At 58.4% G+C, this 27,362-nt stretch overlaps 1 protein-coding gene across 1 annotated transcript in view; it reads right to left on the bottom strand.

Annotated features, from left to right (window-relative positions):
- Positions 1 to 27,362, bottom strand: part of ABCA2 (ATP binding cassette subfamily A member 2) — a 139,959-nt gene that overhangs the window by 70,440 nt on the left and 42,157 nt on the right. The window contains exons 2-6 of the mRNA XM_084650526.1: positions 11,655 to 11,748; positions 5,767 to 5,878; positions 4,221 to 4,387; positions 2,353 to 2,480; positions 1,085 to 1,189 (exon numbers count right to left, since the gene is read on the bottom strand). Coding sequence (XP_084506652.1) covers positions 1,085 to 1,189; positions 2,353 to 2,480; positions 4,221 to 4,387; positions 5,767 to 5,878; positions 11,655 to 11,748 — 606 coding nt within the window. The remainder of the gene's footprint in view (positions 1 to 1,084; positions 1,190 to 2,352; positions 2,481 to 4,220; positions 4,388 to 5,766; positions 5,879 to 11,654; positions 11,749 to 27,362) is intronic.

The following is a 27,362-nucleotide window of genomic DNA, read 5'->3' as shown; positions in this document are numbered from 1 at the left end:
GGAAAGGAACAGTGCTGGTGTGGGGCGGGTAGGGAGACAGTACTGCCAAGCAAGCCCTAGCCACCACGTAGCCTTACCCCCAGCCGCTGCACCCCCCCGCAGCCAGCCCTCTTCCCCCTTCTCCCCCCTCCCCCCCACAGCCAGCCCTCTTCCCACCCCTGGCAGCCAGCCCTCATCCTCCCGCCACCACAGCCAGCCCTCTCCTCACCCCCAGCTGCCACACCGCCACACAGCCAACCCTCTTCCCGCCCCACCAAGTCAGCCCTCTTCTCCCCCGAGCTCCAGCACCACGCAGCCTGCCCTCTTCCCTCCCAACCGCAAGGCAGCCCGTCCCCCCCGTCACACCACCACACAGCCTTCCCCCACACCCAGCCACACTGTCACGCAGCCAGGCCACTTCCTGTCCCTCTCCAGCCCCACCACGCGTCCAGCCCTCTTCCTGCTTCCCCTGCCATCACGCAGCCTTCTCCCTGGCCCCTCAGACAAGAGCAGGGCAGGGGACTCTCCGCGCTCATGAGTGACACGAGTCAGACAGTCTCACCTGTTTCCTTTCCGAGACCCACAGCCAAGCAGGGCATGCGGGGGGCTAGCATTTGTTTTGGTGGATTTTGTTTTCCCCAGGTTTTAGTGCCTCTGGGAGTCCCTTCCAGAGCTGAAATAAGGGCTGGCCCAGCCTCCCTGCAGTGTCCTGGCTCCCAGCGTAGGGACAGAAGCAGGGGACTGGCAGGAGACCCAGGCAGGCAGCAGAGCCACGCAGCAAGAGGTGTCCTGGGCTGGAGAGCTGCCCATTTGGTGAGCACGGGGCGATAAATGGCCGATCCAGCACTCCTGGGCCCGCGAGGTCCCAGATGTTCTGCTGCCCCCATTAACCTTCCTCTGCTCCGGCCATCCCCCCGACTCCAGTGTCAGGATCTCCTCAGACAGCGTGCCCCAGCTCAAGCCCTCTCGTGCACTCCCCCCTCCCCCCCCCACCCCCCCCACCACTCCCCCCTCCCCTCCCACCACCACCCCCCACCCCCCCCCACCACTCCCCCCTCCCCTCCCACCACCTCCCCCCACCCCCCCCCACCACCTCTCTCCTCACCTCCAGCTGGAGAATCTTTTCCCCAGCACTGAACCGGTCCCAGGGCTCTCTCTCGTGGGCATTGTCCACCGAGGCGGGCGCGGAGCCGAAAAACAGGCGATATACCTGCAAGGGGAGAGCATGCAGAGAGACCATCACCGTCTGCAGGGACGGCCGCGGGAGGAGATTACTGAGACCCGGGGGGGGGGAGGAGGGGGTCTAACCCACCAGGCCAAGGTAGAACGAGAGCCAGTGGCTGGAAGCTGAAGCGATGCAAACTCAGACTAGAAATTAGAAGGGCGTCTGTAACAGGGAGGGTAGGTAACCATCAGAACGACTGGCCTGAGCATGAGGAGGAGCCTGTTGTCGGACATCTGTAAACCAAGCCGAGGTGTCTCCTGGCCTAGCTCAGCCTGACATTGCTGGGCTGGATGCAGGAATCGCTGAGTGAAGCTCTGGCCGGTACTGGGCAGGGGGGCTGGCTACTGGGAGCCCTCTCCACTGCTGCTGCAGAACCAGCCCTTCGCCTACACCTCTTGGATTCCCAGCCCTGGGCTCATTCCTGGGGCATGCCCTTCCCCTGTCTGGCTAATCTGGTTGGCACGGACAGAGCTCCGCTGCCCCAGTGCCCCCAAGGCAGGAGGTCTCAGCCTGTGGCTATGAAGGAGAGGTGAGTCACAAGGCAGCAGAGGGGGAAGCCAGGGAGCAAGGCTCAGGAAGAAGCCAAGGAGTTTCTGTGACTCCGACTGCCTGAGAACAAGCCACTGCACCACAGCGAGACCAATTCAGCTCCCAAACCGGAGTGGCGTTGGGACCCTGTGCGCCAGCTCGCAGTGCCACCCGGTTTGGGAGCTACTCAAATGTGGCTTTCCAGCCACTTCCAAGCTCTCATGGACTTGATTCAAATTCACAAATTACGTGACCACCATGATCTGCCACAAGATCTTAGCCTTCGCTATGCTCCCTCACCCTTGCCTGGGGTCCGAAAGCAAGGGAAAGCACGATGTATCACTGTCCTAGCCCAGGGATCACACTGCGTAACCCCTGCCCGTCCCTGGTGCCCAAGCCCATCAATTGGCTAGATGGGTGCTGTGTGCCCACCACAGATATTGTATAGCATCTGACAGAGAGGAGGCCTGAGCCTGACTGATCCAGTGCAACTCCCGTCGGCAGGCAGGTGTGGGTACTCAGCACCTGGCAGGATCAAGCCTTCCGGCCTTTCATGCCCTCCAGCCCCATGACCGTGTGGCTGTGCTTCTCAGAGAGGGGTTCCCCGGGCAGGCACTTACCTCTTTGAGGTTGATGTTGGAGCCGAGCAGCAGCTGGGCCGTCTCGTTGGGCAGGGAGAGGTTCCGAGTGAGGAAGCGATGAAGTTCCCTCTGGTCCTTCACTGCGGAGCCCAGTGTGAAGCGAGACGCTGGTGGGAAGCAAGAGAAACACCGTGACGTTAGAGGCTTGTGCTGCCCTCCACCGAACATGTGGGCCGGGGCTGGGCACTGCTCAGATGTGCGGGGGAGATTTCATGCTTGGGCCCATCCGAGCTGAATCCTGAGAGCCGGTCACACTGGGCACGCCAAGAGAGCTGGTAGGGCTCTAAGATGTGCTTGCTAGCAGGTTTTGAACCCCCACCTAGTCTTTACCCCTTTCAAAAGGTAATCACTGATCATGGCCAGTCCTAGGTGTCCCTTTAGGATTGACCATGCCAGCTGACAGGGCATGGCCGGTCTCTCTGCTCTGTGTCCGCACAGCGCCCAGCACAATGGGGTCCTGGTCCATGGCTGGGACTCCTCGGCTCTACCGTAATACACCTAATAAATAACAATCCCAATGTAAACGCCGTCATCTTTGCCTGCAGTTGGTGCTGTTTTACATCTTGTTAGCCAATGCATGGGCTAAGCTCACCTTGTTCTCCTGGCCTGGGCAGGCCCAGAGCAGGCAGCAAAGCCTCAGGGACCTGGGAACCAGGGCCAGAGCTGGGTACAGCGCAGCAGTGCTAGTCACTCCCACAGGGAGGCTCTCACACAGGGAAGTGCCTCCAAGATGCTTTGTTCAGACAAGGATCCTCAGTTCCCCTTTCCTTTGCTCTGTGCAAGTGAAACATTCCCTGGAACGGCCGCAAGGAGGGTAAGAGCCACGGGCACTGCAGTGAACCCTTGGCCCGTCTAACTCTGCATGAGCGAGGGACACAGACACAACTCCATGTGGCTTATGTGACCAGCCCCCGGGCACGAAGAACGAGTCGTGTCTCCTCGACAGCAGCTGTGACAGCCCCGCATGAGAAGCCAGCAGCCGGGACGCCACTGTTGGGACAGAGGCTGATCTGCGAGAGGATGTTTAGCTGCCCGTGGTTTGCCCAGCCCAAGGGGCCAGACTGTCCTGGGGAAGGCTCCGGAGGGGAGTGGCACTGGGTCAGTCAAACAGGTCTCAGGGAGAAGTGCCCCTGGTCCGGATGTGGGGCGGGAAGGAGTGGATGCCAGCACGTTAACTGCCAGTGTTCAAGGCCTGGCGAAACACCAGCCAGGCCCCAATTTGCCCCATAGTTTTAAAGGTCACCCTTCCAGACCCGCTGGGGGCACGTGACAATCAGCTAGGCGGACCCTGTCCCAGGGCTTTGCTGCCACCACTACAGCCCCTCAAGCTCTCGCTCAGGCTCCAGGATCCACAACCAGGCCCCAGGGAGCACAATGGGAGAAGCCCAAGTGTTGGAGCCACCTCTCAGGTCGGCAGCGGCCAAGGGACCCTGGCAGTGCGGCTGACAGAATGGGGTTCCCCCCCCACACACACACACACCCAGCCCTCCCTGCTCACACCCAAGACCAGGAGACACAAAACGATCCAGAGATGGCTGCATCCCTGTCCCGCCCCAAAACTGTAGGCAGCTCCCCACACCAGGATGCAATGACAGCGCTGCAGAAATGGGCCCTGGCTCCGACACCCTGAGCTGCGGGGAGGCTCCGAGCCACCCGCACAGGGGCCTGGACCCCGTGCTGCGGGGCCACCCGCATGACGGCTCTGCAAATGGCAATGCTGCTCTTTCCCGGGTTCACCCAGCTCCCGCTGCCAGATCCCTGCCTGGGCCTGACCCCCGGCCCTGCCACACCCCAGCCAGCTCCCACGGGGCCGTGGGCGTGGGTTCGGCCCACAGCCTTGGCCCTACCTGCCCGGCTGTCGAAGTGGGTCTCCATGGAGCTGGGCTCGCTCTTGCTGAGGGACTCCAGCTGCCGCCGCAGGGACTCCAGTTCCTCCTCCAGCCCAGGGTGCTGCGGGTCAAACAGGTTGCTCTCTTCCACCACCTCATTGAGCCGCTCCAGGAGCTGGGTCACGCTGGGGGAGAGCGGAGAGGAGGGGCCTTAGCACGACCAAGGATGGGCTGTGAGAGGGGGTACGTGGGGGGCAGGGCCTCTGCCAGGCACTGGCCAGGCTGACGACTAGTGGGGAGGAATGCAAATGGGCTGCCAGGGTGAGGGTCATTGGTGGAGCATGTGTGTCCTCAGGGGAGATCCCTCCTCCCCGCAAGGGGCCAGCCTCCCTGCACACCCCCAGGCACACAGCTACCCGCTCCACCCTGTCCCTGCCGGACACTGTGGGGCTGAGACTTGCTGGGCAGCAGAGCTCATCTCGAATTCAGCCAAGCCCCTGAGTCAGCAAGGGAAGCCAGCCAGCTGCCACGGGCCCACGTGGGCCTGCGAGCAACACTCAGCACTCCAGCACTACTCGCTGGAGGCCCGCCTGCTCCCCCAGACCACCCGCCAGCCCTCCCAGAGCAACAACACTCCTTCTTGCTCCCAGCGGAAGGCCAAGCCAGCCAAGCAGCACTGATGAGAGGTTCAAGCAGGGGGCATGGTCCTGTCTGATTTGGGGAAGGTGGGCACTGGGGAATTCTGGCCAAGGAAATGAATGGAGGCAGGCAAGAGCCATAGCAGCGTCCAGGGAGCTATCGCTCAGCTGCAGCAGATCCCAAAGGGAGGGAGCGATTTCATCCTGCTGGGAGCAGCTCAGAAAGGACACGTCTACCCAGAACTGGCTCTTCCCCTTGTCAATCGCCCAGCACGAATTGGGCACATGGCGAGAGGGTCCCCTCCCCACTGTATTCCCAGGCTCCTGGGCAAACGAAAACCGGAGGATGGTGAACGGAGGGCAGTTCACAACTCAAAACCAATCCAACCCAAAAGCGAAGGCTCTCATGGGCCAGGAACGCGCCTGGATTCAAGCACTAACCCCAGTGCTGTGCTGGCGTATGCAGGCCAAAAACTGAAAGCGGTGGGTCTATTTTCATCTTCTCCGAGAAGAGGTGGGCACCCAGGGAACAAAGAGCAGCAGAGGGTGAAAAATAAATGGAACTTTATCAGTGCTTCAGTCCCAATGAACAACTCTGCCTTTCTGCAGGGCTGTCAGCCTAGGAATCTAGTCACTCAGAAAGAGGACCTCAATAATCCTGCCAGCGGGTATCAGCGTTGCTTTACAAATGGGGAAACAGGCACATGAGGGGAAGTGACTCGCCCAGGCCATGTTGCAGTCCTGTGATTTAACCCTTTCCTCTCCCAGCTAGACAGAAACCCACCTTCAGCCATTTCAAACAGCGTCCTTTTAAATCAGTAAGCAGCCAGCACGAGCGAGAGAGAGTGCGTGTGTTTGCACACGCGCTCCTCACAAAACGGACCTAAGGCAAACAGACAAGCCATCAAGGCAAGGGACAGACTCACGTGGAATTGGAATACTGCAGGAATCCAAACTCATCTCTCTGGCCATCGGGGCATAAGGACTGCATCACCGGCAGGATCCCAGCTGAGGTGAGAGGGGCTGCTGTGTAGAAAGCTGGAGAGGGAGAGAGACAGTACAAGAGAGAGAGGAAAGATACAGGGGGACAGGGAAGTGGGGGACAGGTGCAGGGGAGACAGACACCCAGTTCAAAGAGAAGCATGAGTGTTGGATCAGTACGATTATTGGCTAGTATGTTATCTCCAAGTGGAAGGTCAGAGGGTAAAGATCAGAGGTTATGGAGCCCCACTCTGTCATGCTAGCCTCTGTGAGGTGTCCAGTGGGTCTCCCTGGCCTCGGCATCCAGGAGCCAGTCCTGCTTTCTCACCAGGCCCCTGCACGGGGCAGCTGGTCCCACCACAGGGCCCTTCTCATGCGGGGCCAGGCCCCACAGCTACGTGGGGCGCTAGGCTCATCTCCAGTTCCCCGGAGCAGTTTTAAAGCCCCCTGGGTCCCAGCTGCAGGGGCCTGCCACCCCTCGATGCCCTGAGCGCTCCCCAGGCCCCCAGCTCCCAAGAAGCAGGGGGGTGATGTCTGACCTTTGCCCCCGGGGAAGCTGAGAACCCAGCGGCTGCTCTGATTGGCCCAGTAGCGAATCTCAGCTGTAGGGTTGATTTTCAGAAAGGTGGAGGGTGAATGGGGCAGAGGTGAGAGCAGCCGGTGCTACAAGCCCCTGGGGCACCCCTGCCTGGCTCCCTCAAGCTGCAGCTGGCCGAGGCGAAGCACGGGCGTTTTATTAGGAAGCAGAAATGGCGAGGCAGGGAGGAGGAGACACCTGGGATGAGAGCGTGTGAAGGGGAGTGAGGATGTTAACAAGCGACCTTGCTCCACCATCAGCCCTGGCTAGCAAAGACACAGCCCTTCCCCACTTTGGGCCATCCCCCAGCCCCGACAGTGCATCTCCCCAGGTTCCTGTCTCATGCGATCGCTGTTCCCAGAACGAGCCAAATATTCCAAATTAAAATAGCAGAACCAGAGTGCGGTTGGGTGTCAGCTGATGTGTCCCAGGTAGGGGAGGGCGGTGAGCCAATGGAAGCCCTCCAGGGACACAGCTGGGCTTGGCTCTCATGCCCACGGCATGACCCCACTGCTGCTGGGGCAGGACCACAGGTGGAATGGAAGCACCCACATCCAAGGATGCTGGGGCAAGTGGCATGCAGGAGCAGAGTCACCGGAGGGGCGAGGACATCAGGCAGGGATCCAGAGGGGACTGGACTAGCGACCAAGAGCTGCTAATAATCCCAACTCTCTGCTCACAAGGAGCAGGGTGGGCCCTGGCAGTGAGCCCCCTCCCCTCTGTGCCAAGGTTTGGGGTGGGGGAAGACAGTGTTTGCTGGACAGCCCTCTCCCATCTGAGCTGAGGTGTGTGGTGGGGGGAGATGGGGTCTGGTGGAGAGCCCCCTCCCAGCTGCAGTCACCCTGTGTGGTGGGCGGGGTGGGGAGACGGGGTCGGACAGCATCCCCTCCAGTCCCCTCCATCTCCAGTCACTCATCAGGACCGTCACATTGTCCTACTGCTCAGTTACTCAGCAGCGAACTCTCACTGGAGGGGCTGTGGGAAGTGGGGCTGGCACAACTATTCCAGTCCCCAACCCAGGCCTGGATCAGCAGAGACAGGGCTCCGTCGCAACCGGTTCACTCAGCTTAAATAAGAAACCTTAACTCCTGGCTTCTGTTCACTAATGTGGTTAGAGCCAAGAGTGGCTCTAAACACCCCCTCTCGTCCCACCTCCACAGTGGAGCTAGGGCTGAACAAAGGGCTGTGTTCATGAAGGCACTGCAGAGAGGCAGGGACTGGTGAAGAGACACACACGGATACAGATCCGGGAGCCTCGGGACAGACTGGGATGCAGAAAGGCTGTGGTGCCAAGCAGCGGAGCAGGTGGGATACCAGCCCGCAGCAGGCTGGGGCGATGGGGATCAGGGACAGAGTCATCTACCACGGACAGCAGCTCAGGAGAGCCTGAGGGGAGAATCAGAAAGGGGCTTTGCACTGCAGAGGAAATAATGGGCACACTGTGTGGGAGCGGGCCCTGGCTGCCCACCTGAAACAACCCAACTCAACCCTGGGGGTTAAACCCACATGAGCCTGCACTGGGTCAGAACAGCCTGGGCCAGGCCCAAAGTGCATTGGAACATGTTTAAAAAAAAAATCAAAGTATTTTACCTCTTGGAGAGAGAAAGAGAGAGACACCCACCCACCTATCCATGTACGTACACACCCGCACGCACACAGGGCCCAGCCACCCTGTAAAAGCAATGCTATCGAGGTCCCAGTTACAACACAATTGTCCCCAGGCTTGATTCCGCTGGGGTTCAGTCTTCCAGTGTTGGTGGCATCTCCCCGTGTCCCAGAGCCTTGCACAGAGCAGGCTGGCACACAGCCCCAGGACGCTGTCTCGCACAGGTCAGCTCTGCCGAGGCTACAAGTAGGAGCCAGGCTATCTGCACTTCGGGAACAAGCATGCGGTTACCAGGTCCCCCATGGCAGTCACTGTCACGGTGCAGATGAACCCAGCGAGGGGTCTCCAGTTCCCCACCCCAGACACACAAGGAAATGCGAGAGACAGGGATAGTGCGCTGCTTCTTACCCGGGTTAGAGCACAGTTTGCCCCAAGGGGGAATGCAATGGGGATGGAGGGGAGGGGGAGAGGAAACCAGTCTCCCCCACCCTCCCCCTCCTCCACAGCTGGGTCCCTGCTTTAACCCCTGCAGAGCCCATGACCCAATGGGCAGAACCTGTTCGACCCAGCCAAGCTCCGCAGCTGTTAAACTCAGGAAGGGGGCTGGCCATGTAATGGGGTCCGACAGAGAGGAACGTGTGGAGCCAGGGAATGAGAATTGTGGCCGAATCAGAAGCTTGGGCTGACCATGGCACTGGGGGACTCCAGGATAGATGGTGGGTCTATGGCACAACCCAGAACAGAGCCTTTGGCTCTGGTACACTGGGCAGATTCCTCTTCACCAGTCCCCGCGGGGGTGGGAGGAGGAGGAGGAGGAGGAGAGGTGAAGGCTCAGGTTAAGTAAATGTGTGTTAGAGAAAGCTGGGCCACCATGGCTGCCATTTCCCAGAATGCTTTGCCAAAGGGGAGAGTGGGAGCGCCACCCCAACCCACAACTTACAGACTGGAGCATGCAGTGGCAGTGGAGGAGAGGCAGACAGGGGAGTGACGATGGGAAAAGAAAAAGAGAACGTGTGTGAGAGAAAAACAAAACAAAGAGCACAAGTCAGAGATGGGGGCCCCGGCTCACGGGCAGTCACAGCCTGGCTGGGTGCTCCTCCTCGCCAGCGCCAACACAGGCTCAAGACACCATTACCCTACACCACGGCCTGCCCCACTCCCAGGGAGCCAGGGCATCACTTTGCTGTGTCCCAGGGCCCCTTCCACTCTGCCCCATCCCTCTCTTCCTCCCATGTCCGCCCAACCCCCATCAAGCCCTAGCGAAGCCTGCTTCATTTCCCCAGGCAGCAGCCGGGGCTGAGCTCTCTGCTGGGGATGTGGGGTGGGGGGTCTGGATGGGGTGGGGTTCTGGAATAGTGAGGAGCAGAGCCTGCTGGAACACACCTTCCATCCTGGGGTTCTTGGCTGGCCCCTCATTCTGCAGCCACTGTTTCTGCCAGCTTCCATCCCTCTCCCCCAGCTTCCTCCCCTGGCAGGGATGCCAACCCCTGCATCAAGGCACCTGCCAGCCTGACAATGGGGCAAGGAAGGACTTCCCCTGGGGGGCTGGTTATTCCATCGCCGCCCCCTGCGGGGTCTCCTGCCCCTTCCACTGAAGCCACTGGAGCTGGCCGCTCACGCCAACAGATGCTGGCCCAGCGGGAGCCCTGCTGTGAGCCAGGCAGGCAGCGCAGCCTAGTGGATAGGGCACCGGACTAGGAATCGGGACCCAGGTTCAGTTCTTGGTTTTGCCACTGACTTGCTGTCTGACACTTTCACCTCAGTTTCCCCTTTGTCTATTCAGACGGGGCGCTCGGTCTGTGCAGCGCCTGGCACAATGGGGTCCCAATGGCATTCGGGGAGTCTAGAAACTACCGTAACACAATGATAAAACCTGGGCTGGCAATTCCTGCCCCTGCATGCCAGTCTCCACCCTCGTCATGCTGGGGTGGCCCAGCCTGTGGGGAGCTGCCCTGGTGCCTTGCAGCGCGGCATCCCCTGCCAGCCCCGGGGAGAGCCCTGGATTCTCACGGGAAGGAGGAATCTGCTGGAGCTCTGTTTTTCCATAGGGGGTCCCGGAAGCTCTTATCCATAGGGGCCGCACCAGCCCTGGGGAACTGGAGCAGTGGACAATGCAGCCACTTTACAAAGCTCTCTGGAGTCAGGTGGGGGCAGGGAAGCCCCAGGCAACAGCTTGGCCCCTGGGAAGAGCTAGCCGGAATTGCATGGTCTGAGTGAGCAGCTGGCTTAGCCTAGGCAGGGTGCGAGCAGCCACACTGCCCTGGCCTGCCCGAGTTATTGGCTCCTCTCCAAGGCTGCACTCCCCTGTGCGTGGTTTGGACATCTGGGGGATCCAGGCCCCCTTGTGCTGCATGCAGCTGAGCCGGTCTCTGACTGTCCTTCTGGGCGAGGGGTGGGGGAGGCCCACAGGAGGTCTCAGCGCTCGAGTTTACTATGGAGGGGGGCTGTCCGTTATGCCCCCGCCCCCACTCAGCTGCTGCCCCGGCTGCCCAGGAACTGGCAGCAGGGGGGAGCTCCAGGCACAGCCAGCCAGGCTGCTCATTTCCAGCCCCACCCCCAGATTCAGTTAGGAGCTAGCACATGCCCAACTGCTGGAGACGGGTGACGGCGAGTGGGGATCCTGCCGGCAGGCCAGCTGGGAATTCAGTCACCCTCAGTCAGCGAGGGGGCTGGCCCCCTCCCAGCACCCGTATCTCTGCCCCTCCACGAGCCCCTGCTGTGGCCAAGGGCAAGCAGAGCCTCTGGGCCTCCCACTCTGATGAGGTCCCCCATGGTCCCTCTGGCACCCCCTGAGCGAACTTTTTGTTCGCTTACTTTTTGTAGTAAGGCTCAGCCCACGAGCAGCACGGGTGGTGCTGGAGGGGGGATCCGACACCCACCCTGATCGAGGGGAGCCAGCCAGCAGCCCTGGGGGAAAGGGGCTCACCCCCAGGAGCTACCCTCCCCATGCCAGGCTCTCTGCCTTGCTTTCCCAAGTGTACAACGATGCCGCTCAGCCCAAGGTTGTCTGCCCAAGGAGCAGCTGGGATGGGCTGGCAGAGGCCCCTCCAGCTTGCTAGCCCCTGTGGGGCACACTCTCAGTGCCCCCGGAGGAGGTCAGTGCAGGGAGGGGGCTGGGATATAGCCAATTGGCCGGGGGCTGCAAGGAAGTGGGTTACCAGAAGGGTGGGGCTGTGAGCTGCCCCAAGGAGCAGTGGGGACCCGCTTTCCCATGCCCCTGCTCTGCTCCATTGTCTCTGCGCTGCACCCCCACCCCCTGCTGCAGCTGCACTGACAGGGTGACCACAGGTTTCCAGGAGGAACATCCCGCCTTCCGGATCCCTGCAGCCTCTGGCCCCGGAGCCACTGCCCACCTCGACCACCAGACCCTTCCACTGGGCCGGCACACGCTGACCCCCGGCTCATCCCCACCCGGGTCTCCCAATGAGCCCCCTCCCTGCCCAGTGCCCAAGCCCTCCCCAGGAGGGCTCTCCAAAGGAAGGATCTGCTTGGCTGAGAGGGAGACGATGGCTGGGGGGTCTGTGCTGTCACTGGGGGGTATTTCCCGGTCTCACTCCCAGCCCCCCCACTTCTCTCCCACACGCCTCCCCTAGAAGGCAGGGCATTGCCCTCCAGAGCATCCTGGCATCATCACCACGGCCCACACTCACCTTCCTTCACGGGGATGGTGGGCTTCTTCTGTCGCAGCCCCAGGAGGATGAAGAAGAGGACCAAGGGGATGAAGATCTCAAAGGCCAGCACCCACTGAGGACAAAACACAAAGCACAGGAGACCATGAGGTTCAGGGTGGGGCTACAAGGCAGGTTTTCTGCCCCCCACTTTCTGTAGGATCCATCCAATCAGCACAGTTTTTGCTCAGTTTCTTGGGAGCCAACTCTGCTCCGTTACCCCCATTTACTGAGATCGCTCCCCAGTGCGCACACTCCCAGTGGGACCCACTGACTTCCCTGGACCAACAGCAGCTGGGGAGCAGGAGACGAGACACAAGCCAAGCGTCTCAACGCCAGGGCATCCTGGCGTACCCACATGCAGGCAAGCAGCTCAGCACGGCTCAGAAGTATTTAGGATGGGGGTGGGCAAACTACGGCCTGTGGGCCGCATCGGGCCCACCAGCCTTTTGAATCCGTCCCTCGAGCTCCAGCTTGGGAGTGGGGTCTGGCGCTCACCCTGCTCCGGCGCTGCAGCCGGGGAGCAGGGTCAGGGGCTGCTCCTAGCGGCTCCCAAAAGCAGCAGCATGTCCTACCTCTGGCTTCTATGCATAGGGGCAGCCAGGGGGCTCCGCTCCGCATGCTGCCGCTGCCCCTGCAGCTCCCATTTGCTGGGAACTGCGGCCAATGGGAGAAATAAGGGTAGTGCCTGTGGACGGGGCAGTGCGCAGCAGAGCCGCCTGGCCACGCCTCCACATAGGAGCTGGAAGAGGGCATGCCGCTGCTTCTGGGAGCTGCTTGAGGTAAGCGCCACCCAGAGCCTGTACCCCTGAACCACCCCTCCACACCCCAACCCCCTGCCCCAGCCCTGATCCCCCTCTTGCCCTCCGAACCCCTCGGTCCCAGCCCTGATTTAGGATAATGAATCTAATGGGAGTTAGGTACCTAAATACTTTTGAGGATCTGGACCTAGGTGCCTTTCACCTGCTGGATGGACACCAGACATCAAATCCATCTTGGATCACAAGTGACATGAATTTGGGGGATCTCAGCCTAGTGCCTGTGGATATTCATCAGCATCCTAACACCTGCCACCACCCACCGCGAGAACTGGAGTAGCAGAGAGGCTGTGGGCCAGGATTGAGGGACACCAGCAGAGATGGTGGGGGGCAGGGCTGGGATAGCAGGGGGGCTGCAAGTGAGAATTGAGGGGCAGAGCTATGTATGGGAAGAGCAGTGGGGGGGGAGAATAAAACTGAGGGAGAATCTGGCTGCTGGGTCACAGTGGAGTGACTGCAGGGAGATGATGGGGGAGGCTGCCGGAGAGTTTGGTGCATGGGATGAAGCACAGGGGAGGGGGGCTGTAGGAGGGTGAGACTGGGGGCCAACAGGGTCCAGTAGCACAGACAAAGCTGAGAAGTGGGTGAAACTGGGGTGTCTGCTGCTGACAAGAGTCTCTCTTGAAAGCCTAGTGCTATCAGCTCCACGCAAAGGCTCAAGTGTCAAATGCTGGGGCTATTGATCTCAGGGCCCGAGAGACCAGAGGCCTGCCCTGGCACGGGGCTTCCCCCAGAGGGGATGGAAGGAGCAGCCCCCCACAGGGTACTGTGGCTGGAGGAGCCGTGGCCCTGCCAGCCGTGGCTCAGCAAGGAGGGCTGACGCAGGGAGTCAGACAGCAGCGTGTCAGCATTTCTCCTGGCAACCGCGCCCCGGTGCCTACCCGGTGGAGCAATCAACGCCGTGTGGCAGGCGCTAATCTCATCAGCGCACAGGCGTGGAAGTTAAACAGCAGCAGAGACTGGGCAGCACCTCAGAACCCGTCCGCCAGATCCAACGCGGCGACAAATCCAGAGGCACTGGGCTGGGCATGGGGAAGGGAGCCCCAGCCCAGGGCAGCCTTGTTGGGCCCGTGTTACCGGTGGCCTGTATGGAAGGAACTGAGGGCAGATCCTAGCGGTCAGGTGCGTGCATGGGAACATGTGTGAAAACATAGGTGCACCTGAATCCAAGCAATGATGCACACGTGTGTGTGTGTGGGGGGGTGTTTCAGGCAAGCACCCTTGGTGTCTGATTCACCACAGGTCCAAGTGTGCGTGCACCTCCACGTGGAAACAAAGCGGGATCTGCATGCATAGGCACGGCTCCACGGGGGACAATGAAAAGCCATGCCAGCCAGCCGGGGCCCGGCTTTCGCTGATTAGCCAGCTCGTGACCGACTTCCTGCAGATGAGTCAGCCTCAGACAGGAACTGCTGGGGGAGACAGAACAGCACCTGCAGCTTGGGGAGCGTTTCCATCAGCTCCCTGCATGCACGTGGGCTGCACGGAGGTGAGCCAGCTCTGTCCATCCCCCAGCAGGCTTCTGGGGACACTGCGTTTCTCTCCACTCCCCCCACCCCGGCAAGCTTTGGAGCCGATTCTGCCAGAAGCTTTGCCAGGCAGTGCTGGATGGATGCAGCATTCACAGCACTGACATGGGATCCAGCCAGTCAGAAGCTCTCATTTCCTTCCTCCCCTTCCCACAAATGCTTCGTGCCCACGTGCATGCAGTGTGAACCATGGGCTAAGTAGTTAGCACCCAGACCCGGCTGGCTGGAGCCCTGGTTCCATCTGTGGTGCTCACACAAAGCCTGGCCTTCTCAGCTCCGTGCCTCAGTTTCCCCCTCTGCAATGGGGAGAAGGATGTTACCGATCAGGCAGGGAAGGCAGAGGGCTATGGAGTCCATGGATGGGAGGTGGCACAGAAAAGCAAAGGAGCCTCGTCCAGAGAGGGAACCGAGGCACAGAAAGGCAGAGCGAGGGGCTGCAGATCACGTGGTGAGCGAGGGGGCGTGGCTAGGAGCGTGCTTCCTAGGGCGGGTAGCCAGACATGCTAGCTCTGCTCGAGCGAGTGCACTAAAAGCAGCACTGTGGCCACGGTGGCTCAGGCCAGCCGGCTAAGCACGCGGGTAGCTAGCCTGAGCCAAAATGCGATCCTTAGCACACTCGCTCGAACACGGCCATCTTCCTGTGCTAGGGAGCACCTTCCCACCTGCAGCAGAGACACACCCAATGTCCGAGCTGGGCATGAAACGCGGGAGCCCTGACCCCAAGTTTCCTGGTCTCACCACTAGGCTGGAATCAGAGAATGGCAAGAGAATCATTTCAAATACACAGGTTCCCCGGTACGGTGCGTTCCCATAATAACGAATGGCTAAGATTTCCCATGGCTGGAGGCTCAGACCGGGGTGTCCGAACCCTATAGATAGCTGGCAAAATCTCAGCTGGCTCTTCAAACTCAACTTGTTCTCATCACTTGTGACCTGAACTGGTGGGTCTCAGCCTCTTCCCACAGACCATCCAGCCACGTCTCCGTGCCCACCCCGGCTGCACTGTGATCTTGGCTGTCAGCACGGGTATCACAGCAGCATTCTGCTGCGCCAGGCCAGCACTGACCAAAGGGACTGAGACACGGCCAGCTCTCAGGGGCACAGAGAAGCTCAGGTTAGTGGTGGCGGGGGGGCATTTCCTGGGGTTCTCTCAGGGTGGGAAATGAGCTCTATAAACCAGTATCTGCTCTCCCCATCTGCCCCTCAACCGCCTCGCTAGGCAATGGCGAATTTCTGACCAGCATTATGGTACAAGGGAGCCCTGGGAAGGGGGTCTGAAGGCTCACAGGGGCCAGGCCTTACAGAGCCATTTGGGGGGGTTCAGGCATGAGGGGTGGCCACAAAGGTGGCTGTGGGGGGAGCCGACCATGGGGAGGATGAGGCTGGCACGAGGAGAAAAGAGCAGAGAAGCAGGGAGAGCAGAGGGGGAAAACAGAGAACTAGACGAGTGAGCTTGCCGTGGTGGAAAAGGGGGACCAGCCCCCATGCCCGCTGGGGCCCGCTGGCTGTGAAACACAGAGAAGGGTCAGACCTGAATGGCTGGTATCGCCCCCCTCCCCGGCTGGGTGTCTAGCACAAGCCACTTTCCATCCTCCAGCCTTGGAAACTCCAGCGGCTCCAGCATGCCACCTGGCACCCTCCACCTCAACTCACCCCCAGCTGCGCCCCCTACTGGGACACCAGCACCCCGGCTTTTCCAGGGAAGTCTCCCATCATAGCACTGCCCAGCCTGGCCCGGCCCAGTGTGCAAGATGAGCCAGCATCACAGCAAGCCCAATCGGCAGCAGGCAGCTGCCGCCCCTGGGGCCAGACCCGAGCCGCGTGGCCGCTAATTGGGTTAAATACGCCGGGTGTGCTCGCTGCAAAGGGCGGCTGCAGTTACGTAATCCAGGCCCTCTCGGCCCTTTCGTTTTGTGTGCTGATAAGCACTGGAGATGTTCTGACAGGTCCCATGCTGCAGGCTGAGAAACCGAGCCCCCCCCTCCCAGCAGCTCTCCCTCGAGGCACAGCCCAGAAACCCAGCGGAAAGGCCCACACAGCATCTGGACTTGGAGATCAGGGTGGGTGAAGGCTGCATGTGATGCCCAGAGCTGGCGTGCTCTCATAGGACATTCATCTGCTTCCACCGCCTGGCACTGAGGACATATAGCCCCTCCCCAGGCCCAGTGTCCCGTTGCCATAGGGAGCGCAGGTAGGGTACACCTAGGGGGGCCTGCCACAGAGGGTACGGAGGGGTCGACAGGGACTATTATGAGACCACGTGACTTTGCATCAAAGTACCCAGCCTTCCCTTTTAAATCAAAGACTAGATGTTTTTCTAACACACGGATTCTCAGCCTCTCCCTTTCTGAGGCCGACCCCAACACGCTATAAAAAAACCCCACAACCCAGCTGTGCCACAACTGGTTTTCTGCATATAAAAGCCAGAGCAATTGCCTAGGGCCCCATGTCACAGGGGCCCCCACGAAGCTATGTTGCTCAGACTTCAGGTCTCTGCCCTGGGCCCCAGTGAGTCTAACACTGGCCCTACGTGGCGGACCCCTGAAACCTGCTCGTGGCCCCCTAGGGTGCCCCAGACCCCTGATTGAGAACCACTGTTCTAAAGGATCCGCTCCAGAAATTATCTGGCGGCCGTTCTCTGGCCTGCATTACGCAGGTCAGACTTGATCACAGTGGTCCCTTCTGGCCCTTGAATACATGAATCCTGGTGCTCAAACAATCACAGGCACCATAAGGAATCCACAGACCCCAGCAAGCTCCCCGCTGTCACCACCCTGCTCCCCGGCAGGCATGGGCCGTCCCAGAGGCGGCAGGGATGGAACTGGCACCCCTACTCCAAAACACAGGCCACAGGCGCACAGCTTTAAGAACTAGGGTGACTCTACCTGGCAGCAGAGGGAGACACTCCTCAGGTGGGGTGAAGCTGGGAGATGCCGGCACCAGGTTAAAGTGTCCACACAATCACTTATGTTCCTTCCTGTTTCTTACTCCCATGAAAGTCACTTTACTCACCTATTATCTGTATCATGGTAGAACCGAGGAGCCCTAACCATGGAGCAGGGCCCCCACCGTGCTAGGCACTGTACAGACACAGACCAAAGAGCTGACAACCTCAGTCCAATTGAAGGTGAGATTGGGTTATTGGATTGAGATTTAACCACCTCTTGGGCTAGAGGGAAACATTTCTATTAGTCCCAATACTGGGAGCTAAGGCACACCTGAGTACGTGCCTTTCTCCCTTCAGCCTGTTTTCTCCCATAACAGAAAATCGCACACAGCAACTGGCTCATTCCCATTCTCAGGCTGTGTTAAAGCTGCATTCACACCCTTCGCAGCTGCCTGGCAGGACGTGGTTGTAAAGATGACAGCAAAGAGCTTTGCCCTGCTTTTCCACCGCCCGGGGCAGAGGTCAGCACCAGCCGTGCTCAGGTCCCCAGGGTTTCCCACCTCAGACAAGCCTTGACTGGCCATCCTGGGGTGGGGGGTTGATTAGCCATAGCCCTGCCCCCATTTACACCAGTGCAAAATGGCCAGGATTGCAATCTGGTAACATTCACAGCAAATCCAGCCCCAGAGACTGTGACCATTTGGGGGAATCTGACTGCACTTATGGATCTGGGTTGATCCTATGAATTTGTGACTAGGAAAACTGCAGTCTCATCGAATGCCTTCTTGTAAGTGTGGAATCCAGCAGAGACTGGCAGGGACAATGGAGAGCAGTTAACCTGAATGACCTTACAGCCACAGCAGGGGGAAGTTAAGGGGGTGGGATGAAGGCAGGAGAACCAGTTTTCTCCAGCTCTCCACAGGGGGCTGGTGTTTGGACAAAGGACAATTCTCAAAGCAGGCCAAAGAGGCAAAGACTATGTCTACACTATAGGGATTCTAGCTACAGCGCTTAGCTATGCCAACATAGCCCTGTAGACACGGCCTACGGCAACAGAAGGGGTTTTCTGTTGATTTAGGAACCCCAACTCCCTGAGCAGCAGTGGCCAGAGCGATGGAAGAGTGCTTCCATCAACCTAGCTGCGTGTGCACCAGGGGTGAGGTTCGTATAGCTCTGGCACTCAGGGGTGTGGATTTTCCTTAGCTATGGTGACCTACATGTTAAACGAAGGCAAGACCAGAGGTGGCTAAGCTGGGTTTAGACAGGACTCCCTGAGGAAGGCTTTGCAGAGAGACAGGGCAGCAGAGGGGAAGAGGTGGGCTAGCTTTCATAGCAGAATGGATGGGTCAGTTTAGGTGCTGGAAAGTCAGAGAAAGCAAGCAGATCGAGAGAGAGAGCATCTTACAGTTCAAGAGTCAGGCCACGAGCTGCAGCAGGACAATCTCTCAGGTCTCGGACTCCAGCCCAGAATGCTTCAGAGTGGTGAGGAAACTGAGGCAGGGTTCTTTCCCATTGTACTGATCTGTGCGTTTCTTGTGCCACACAGAGGAGTGGTGTTAGACTCCTGGGCAACATCTGCCTGCGTGTTATCTCTTGAGGAGCTCCCCTGGGGGCCCAGAGCAGGCACCTGCTGGGGTGCAGGGAGAGGTGTGTTTAAGCTACAGGAGAGTTGGAGGCGGGTGGGGGGCAGCCCTGGTCCCAGGGGCTGGGCAGTTGGGCCATGAAGTCTCAGCTGTCAGGAGGGGCTGCTGGACAGAGGGTCGGCTCCCAGCGTTCGTGCACATGAACCCCAAGCCAGGACAATGCCTGGACTCGGTTCACACTCCTAAGCTTAAAGCACACGAGGAGTCAGCATTTAGCTCCTCTCACACCTGCCTGGCACGTGGCCAATGGGGGAGCTCACCAGACCTGTGACAGAGCCCCAGGCAGGACGAGCGGGGGGCTGCAGGTTTGGATTTAAGGGCAGCAGCAGAGCTGCGTTGCGGGGGATCCAGAACAGGCAGAGCGGGGCATGCATGGTGGAAGCAGCCCCTTCCTGCAGGATTCTCACTGAGCCCCACTTTTATAAGCAACAAGGGAATTTGTCTTGCCTTTAAGAAGTGGGGGGTTAGCGATCGGGTCAGTTACAGCAGGGACGGGGTGCCACACCCACAGGCCCCGCTAGAGGCCATGCACTGCAGGGGACAGGGAGAGGCAGGGAGAGCACGTGTGACCAGCTGGAGCTCTGAGAGTTCATACACAGGGATGCAGCAATTGCAGCTCAGCTTTACCTGCTCCCCGTGCTCCCCAGGCCTGGGCCGGGGTCCCCAGGAGCACAGAGCAGCACTAACAGGGTCCCCCGAGCGCTCAGCCTGGTACTATTACAGAGTGGGCATTGCCCCCCACCGGCCTGGGAAAGTGACACGAGGATGGGGATTTTGCTGCTCCTTGCTCAGAGTGAAGGGACATCCCCCTTCACACACACACACCCCCCCTCAACAGCGCATGCTTTCCTCGCCACTCCTCAGTGCTCCTCTCGGCAGCGCTGCATCCTCCCAGGCAGCTGTCCGGAAACCCCAAATCCTCAAGGGTTTCTGCCAGCCAGGCTCCCTCATCCTGGCAGGGGCATAGCTCCCCTGCACATGGGCCTGTCCCGGCCTCTGCGGATTTGTGTCACACAATAAGCCCTCCCCAACCCAGCGTGCCAACTGGGAGCTAATCCTGCCTGCTCCTTCCAGCCTGCTGCACGGGAGGGGCTGAGCTATCTCTCCGCCCTGATGCCCCAGATTATTTTTGGTCCAAATTTGCAATTCAGATCCTCCCTTGAAACAAGTTCCGCTCCCATGCCCTGGTCACATTAACTCAGCCTCATGGGGGCCTCCTGGAGCTGTCATACCACAGCAAGGAGCTTCCCACGAGCATTCCTGTAGGAGGCATGGCAATGCCAGGCTGCCCTGGAACCCTTTATTCAACCCCTTGGTGCCAGCCCAAAGCCTTCTCATGCCTTCTAACTCTGCTGTTCTTCCCAGTGGGATTCATCCCGCTCTGCCCAGCCCCCTCACAGCCTCCCCCATTCACACCTACTACCACCTTGCAGGTTTCACCACATTCTTTGTTTCCTCTTCTAGTTTTCTACTGATTCTTCCCTCTCCTGGCTCTTATCTACACACAAAAGCTGCCTTTGTTTAAAGCAGTTTAAAACCCAATGCAGATAAACCAGTACAAAGCCTCGTGAGGACATCCTTATATCAGTTTTTAACTGGTCACAGTGATTTGCAGGTGCAAGCTAAAACCACAAGAGCCAGGATTAAACCCATTAACTGCCCCAGGACTTAGTAACAAGGAGTTCAGGTTGCCTGGCGCCTTTCCAAAAGATCACGTTCAGCTACACACGTTCAGCTACACTCACACACCAGAAAACCAGGCACTTCTGAGTTCCCACGCACTGTCAAGCCAGCCTGTGAGTACCAACCTCAGGGCAGTCAGCGAAGAAGCAGGGCACAAACCCCAAACTGCCTGAGTTTCACCAACCAAGTATCAAGTGTGAACTCCTCAGGATAACAACAGCCATAACAGGGAGTCACAGACAGTCCCGTTGGGCACTCTGTCTTGCCACCCAGGTAAGCCTGCCTTTGTGATAGGTGGTCCCTTACACCAGAGATCACAGCAATATTCAGATAGCTCCCAGTCCCAAGGACCAGTCACTTACCTCAGGGCAACTGCACCTTAGATCTTACACCAAAGAAAACACTTGCAGTCAAACCTATAATAAAATATCTAAAGATTTATTAACTAGGAAAAGGAAACGAGAGTTATTTACAAGGTCAAAGCTGGTAAACAGAAACACACAAGTGAGTTCCAATCTTAAGTTTCAAAAGGTAACAGAAGCTTCTCTAATCAGCAAGCTCTACATGTCCTTTAGGGCTACCCCAGGCTAAGCATTGGGGATCTTTTCCCTGTTGTGACAGTATGAGTGTAATAGAATATCTCATTGAAAGGTGACAGGGCCAGAAAGAGTTAATTAACTCACAGACTGGCCTGACCCTTGGTGGAACTTTACAGACTGTTTAGGAAGAGATGTAAATGAATAGAGCTTTGAAATGCAAGCCTCCTTTGTTAGAGATAAAAGAAAGAAAAGGAGGACTTGTGGCATCTTAGAGACTAACAAATTTATTTGAGCATAAGCTTTTGTGAGCTACAGCTCACAAAGTCACTGGATGCAAGTAGATGTTTGCTCAGGTCTTGTGATGTCAGCAAACAAGTCTTGTCTATTGCTATAGCTTTGATACAAAGATCAAAAAACATTTAGGAAGAAACTTGAGTGAAATCGTATTATTGTCTATGTCTCTTTGAAGGCTGTGATAACCTGTATCTGAACTGTTTAATGGAAAAATTATCCCCTGTGCTAATTGCCAGGATGTTTGGAAGAAGGAAAGTTAAGCCTATTGTTTTCTCAGGCCAAAAGGCTGCAGGAAATGTATAAAAACCTTGGGACACGATCCTTCTTCATCTCAGATCTGCTTTGGGTTTCAAGAGGGGGAAACCTTAAGCCATAAGGATTGAGATCCCCGGTCACTGACTGAGTCACCCTGAACATGGACATTGGACTATAACCTCTGGACTATTTCTAAAAGGACTTTTGGCCACTACAAACTCATCTCTGCTATGTAGCTGAACCTCAAGAATTGAACTCAAGTCTATGTATATTGATCTTTTAACCAACACGCTTGCTTTTCTTTTTTAATAAATTTTAGTTTAGTTAATAAGAATTGACTGTAAGCATGTATTTGGGGTAAGATCTAAATTATTATTTGACCTGGGTCTGGAGCTTGGTCCTTTGGGGTCAGGAGAACCTTTTCTTTTATATGATGAAATAAGATTTTCAGAATTTATCATCATGTGTTTGACATGTGTGTCTGGATGGAGGCCTGAGATACTATACTATACTATAGATACTATATAGGGTACTATAGAAGCTGTTTTGGGCTGGCTGGGTAAATTTAAGTACTAGAATATTCACCAGCCCTTGGGGTTTGTTTGCCCCATTCTGTTTGCAGTTCACCCTAATTGAGTGACCTCAGCTGGCTCCCAGGGCAACATCGTCACACCTGTGCCTAGTAATCCTGGCCTCCCAGAATCCAAGTAGCACAAAGGTACTGTTTCTCCTTGTTAGGGGATTTTATGCCCCCCTCCCCCTCTTTGAGCTGTAAACTCAGCTGATGGAGGAATTCACTTGCAAGACTCATCTTGCAGTGAGCGGCCAACAGAGTCTTTTGTCCTCTTTGCTGTTCCATTCTACTCCATCTGGTGTGGACGGGTCTTCCTGGTCAGGCAGGACAGAACACCATGGGTTGGAGATCAGCACTTCACCCTCTCCTGTCCTGCGATTTACAGAGTCACAGAGGCTCACAATACACCTGCTCACATATTACCTTGCAGGACGGAGCAACGGGACACAGATGTTGGATGAATGCGGCAGAACTCCATAAAGTCTAAACATGTTTGTCCCATTCTAACACCTGGTTTAACAATCCTACCGCCCAGGTGAGCCAGACTGACTCCAGCTAGGTGTTTGTCAGTGTTCAGTGGAGGCCTCGGATGTTGGCCTGAGTTGGCACCTGGCCTGCCAGCGTCACACACGCCACCCCCCCAACGCAGCCGTTTAAACGGCAAGTGGCTCTCAACCAAGCCGCAGCAGTGCTGCTGTGCCACTAAAACGCCAGGGCAGCCACCCAGGGGATCGATTGCACCAGCTCAGCGAAGCAGGTTTGATCTCCGGCAAACCAGCGGAACCTTGGGTGTAGACCAGGCCTAAGATACAAACACACCCACAGCTTCCCTCCCTGTCCGTTCAGATCTGTCTGATTTCTGGCATTCCCCCAGAGACCCTCGAAAAGGAGGAACCGTGCAGGGGTCACTGGTATTAACTACACCCGGGCAGGCCAGGAGGCCAAGGACAGATTAGCACAGAGGGGCTGGGAAGGGGATGGGACATTTTGTTAAACAAGAGTGACTGAAACCGTCCCCCTCCAAACCAGCTGCTCCCAAACTCTCCACCACAAGGGCAGCATCAGCTATTTATCCAGAGCCCAAGGGCTGTCCCCATCTTTTTCAAGATGACCTGAAAAGGGGAAACCAGGGGAGCCTGCCCTTCTCTGCTTCTCTGACACACTAAGAGCGATGGTGTTGGTCTGCCCCGGCTGCCTGTCACTAAAGGACCTGTCACCCCCTTTCTGCTGGAGCACTGTTTGGAGACTGACTCTCAGCTCAGAATTGAAGGGGGGCAGGGTCTGAGTCTTTATCCAGCAGAGCTTTGCTCCAGAACGTCTCACTCAATAGGTGCTTATCGAGGAATGAAGAGCTTTTAAAAGTCTGAGTAAGAGTCACCCTGGCCCCCTGCCATCTCTTGCTCAGTGCCTGCATATCTGTGCCCTCCAGTGACCTACAGACTCTCCGCTCCCCAGCCATCCCAAGGGCCAGCACAGGAGACGGTCCCATGGCAGATGCATGCCGGCGCTGGGTTGGTGCCTTCTCAGCTGACTCTAGCCCCACGGGCTTTGCCCTTTTGGAAAGGAATGACTCGCACCTTCTGCTTCGCCCCTCATTTCATCTCCCCCACCCATGGGTTCTGTTCCTTACTGCCCCCATCCCCCTGGGCTCTCCCTCTCCCGGGGCAACTTCACTCCCACTAGTGGCTCTGACCCCCCTGGGTGGGTCCCCCTTCCTCTCTGCAGCAGCAGCTGCGCTGGCTCCACGTTTCCAGCTGCTCTCACGGGGCACCTGGGGACCTTTGCGGTGAAGATGCTGATGGCTGGCAGCGTGGAGGAGCCTGCACCGTGAAGCCGGCCAGCTCTCCGCACACCAGGCTTTGGGAACCACCTGCTCACAGGAAAAGGAGGCATGCAAAATTAAACCAACGGGCAGCCATCCAGCAGGGGGTGACTGATAATGAGGATGATGGGCACCTCCTGGGGCATGGGACAGACAGGCAAAGAGCAAGGAAAGCACAAGGACCAGAGAAGCTGCCCAGTGGGTAAGCACTAGACTAGGACTCAGGAGACCTGGGTTAAGAGTCCCAGCTCTGCCCAGGATCTCTTCCCCTCTCTGCACCTCTGTGACCATCCTGCCTTTGTCTAGCCCCGTTAGATTGTAAACTCCTGGGGACAGGGACTGCACCTGCGCAGTGCCCACCATGAGGGGGCCCTGATCTCGGCTGGCGTCTCCTGAAACTACTGCAATCCCAGGGATGAGGACAGGGGGCTAAGGGAATCCAGCACCAGAGGACACCAGGCCCAGGCCCCCGCAGGCTGAGCTCCTTGGTGGGGAGGAGCCTGGACCTGTTCCCAGCAGAGAAGTGACTCACTGAAGCGACTGACAGTGCAAAGAAAAGGGCTGGGTGGGGGTGCGGAACGGTTTCGAAGCCAGTAATTCCCCAGCTGTTTGGTGCTGCAGCTAATAACCAGAAGTGCTGCAGAGGCCAAGAATATCACCAGGCTCTGCCCCTGCCCAGGGAATTCCCAGCAGCGTGGGAAATCGCACTAATCCCCAGGAGCCACTGACCCCAATAGCATATGGAGGGCAGACGCCGCAGAGAGGGCTGGAGTTGAGTGTGAACGCCCACCCAGCCCCCTCCCAAACCCACCCACTGCTTCCTGGGACCTTCAACCACCCAGCCAGCCAGAGCCCACAGGGCCGGCCCTCCGCCTAGAAAGAGTTACTGCTGCTAAGCAGGGCCCAGGAGCCCAGTCACGGACCCGGGTGGGCCTTGAACCAGACAGGCCCCCACTAGCAGTGCCGGGTATAAAAACACCCCGACTCTCTCAGGCTCAGTGGTCTCTGGTCACCTCCTCTGGCCCGGGGTGTGTGTGTGTGTGTGTGTCAGGGAGGCTGCGTGACCCACTCCTGCCAGCCATCGCCGCCTCGCTGCGCGTGCCCTAGAGGGAGCGTGCTGCGGCTCATTGGCACACCGTGCCCCACACACAGTACCAGATGGCGGCACTGGCTGGAGCGGAGCATGCAGCAGCCATCGCCCTGACCCCACAGGCAGGAGGCGGCTGGAGAGGGATTGCGGGCACAGGGCATGGGGAGCAGGAAACCGCCACCAGGCCAAGCCCTAAGGACAAGGCAGCAGTGCTGACATGGGCTCAGGGGGAGGGGAGAACCAGCTGCCCTTCGGGTGCGCTGGGATGGGAAGCGACCGAGGGATTGGGCCACAGGAGAGGGCCCAGGGGACAGTTAGCTCAGAGGCTCCCTGGAGGAAACAAAATATAAAGAAAATGGAGTCCGGGCAGTGGCTAGAGCCTGGCAGCCCAACCTGGACCCAATGGGATCGGACTCCAGGCGTCAGGCATGAAAACAACCCGAGGGGCTCAGGTCGGCTTCGGCTTGGCTGTGATCTAGTTGGGTTAGGCCTGAGCCACGCTCTAGTCTAGATCAGGGCCCCATTGTGCCATGGGCCACCCAGACGGCTAACCAGGAGCATGGCAGGACAGGGTTGGGTGGAATAAAGCAGAGGCCCCAGCAGGCAGCATGGCAGGTGGGAGGCATAAGGAGGGATTCAAGCAGAGCAGGGGATGGTGTTTTGAATTTTGATTTTGCCCTTGAGATTTTCCGCTCAGTCGCCAGCGCTCCAGGCCCAGGCGGCTCCATGGGCACAGCTACCCTGCCCAGGGCCTCACGCCCCTGGTGACTCCACGGGGGGAGCGAGGACACAGATGGGGGCGAAGGGGGTGGGGCAGAGGAGAGCAATGCAGAGAGACTGGTCTGGTTGTTCACTGCAGCAACCTGATTAATACCAACCCCATCAGCACCCACTCACCATGCAGGGGAGAGCCCCTGGGCCACACACCCCCACTGGGAGGCAACAGCAGGAGCGTGACACCTCGCCAGAGCTGGCTCCTGCGGGGGTCTTGCTTCCCCAAAACCCCGATCCACAGGCTGGAGGCTGCACCTCCCTCCTTCTCAATGGGAGCACTGGGAAGGTGCAAAGGGCCCAGACGCGCAGCAAGCTATCCCAGGGGCTGGATTTAGATTTTCAGGAGAGGCTCTCCCTGCCCCCTTGCGGGAGAACACAGGCCCAAGCCAGCCACCCACAGGGGAGAAAACCTGGAGAGGGGGATTGGGGTGAGGGCAGAAAGCCCAGATACTGATGCCCACCTGAAAAAGCAGGTCCCTGGGCTACCCCCACCACCCCCTCTCCCTTACCGCTCTCTCACACACACTGCAGCTAGCCAGCCAGCCCGCCTTCTCCCTAGTTCCCTGCTAGCCCAGAAAGCCAAACCAGGGCCAATCTCTCTCCCAGGAGCCAGGGACAACACTGCCCCGGCTGGGACGGGGCTTTAGGAAGACTTCCCGGCTCCAGGGATCATCGCGCATTGCCCACCCCTCTTCACGCCTGGCAGCCTTTCCCCTCCAGATCATCTGCACCGGGAAGATCCCAGCCAGGTGGAGACCCCTCAGGGCCATGGCCCGAGAGCCACCTGCAGCACGGTGTACTCTGCCTCTGATCACAGGGCAGCCCAAGCCACCTGATGGGGTCCCAAGTCCTGCCAAGAGCCGACCGCTCCCCAGCCATTCTCACTGCAGAGACTCCAGCCCCGAGCCATGGAGGGAGCAAAGCAGGACGGCCTCTCCAGCAACTGTGCCTGGTACATCTCTGCCCCCGGGGGGTCCTGGCAGAGGACCCCCTGCGGCAAGAAGTAGATCGGAGCAGGCAGCTCACATGCTGGTGGACTTCTGGCAAGGCTCCGAGCTCTGCACTCGGGCTGTCACATCAGCTGCTTTCCACGCTGTTCCTGTTCGCAGCGTCCCCATGGTGCTACCCTGCTGGAGAGGAGCGTGGGAGACAGCCGGTGTGACAGGTGGCGGGCCGGGCAGGGGGGGCTCCCCTCCACTGTCTCTGCAGATATTTAATTAGCTTTACGCACCGAGCCCTTCCCCGGGGTCCCTTCTCAAATATGGACCATGAGGGCATCTGCTGCCACTGCTCCTCACCTCTCCGTGGGCCTTGGTGTCCCCATTTGTGAAAAGGAGGGTAATTTTATAAATACTTTGCCCATCTAATACCTTGTGAATGAAATAATCCTCAGCCCCTGAAGAGGGGGGGATCACCCCGGTTTTCCAGATGGGGAAACTGAGGCACAAAGCAGGGGAGGTACTTGGCCACGGTCACCAAGCACATCAGTGGCAGAGCCCTTAATAGAACCCAGGAGTCCTGGCATCCAGCCATCCTGAACTGCACTTCCTCTCAGAAAGTGATGCTGCCCTCGCTCCTGGCAGGGGGTGGAGATCAGGGTGGTTTCAGTCGTGGCTGCAGAGTGCTTTGGGACAGAAGGGGCAGCGGGCTGCCATGGGGCAGCAGCACGGATGAAGCCAAGACACCCCCGTTGTGGGAGAACGCCCCATGAAGGGTGGAAGAGGGAGGAGAAACGCAGCGGGAGGGGCACCAGACAGCTCCCCACAAGGCATGAGCTCTGCT

The sequence above is a fragment of the Lepidochelys olivacea genome, assembly GCF_965140295.1.
Source record: "Lepidochelys olivacea isolate rLepOli2 genome assembly, chromosome: 16".
In the NCBI taxonomy this organism is placed as follows: Eukaryota; Metazoa; Chordata; order Testudines; family Cheloniidae; genus Lepidochelys; species Lepidochelys olivacea.
Note: the sequence above shows the minus strand (reverse complement) of the source record. Positions and strands in the feature narration are given on the sequence as shown.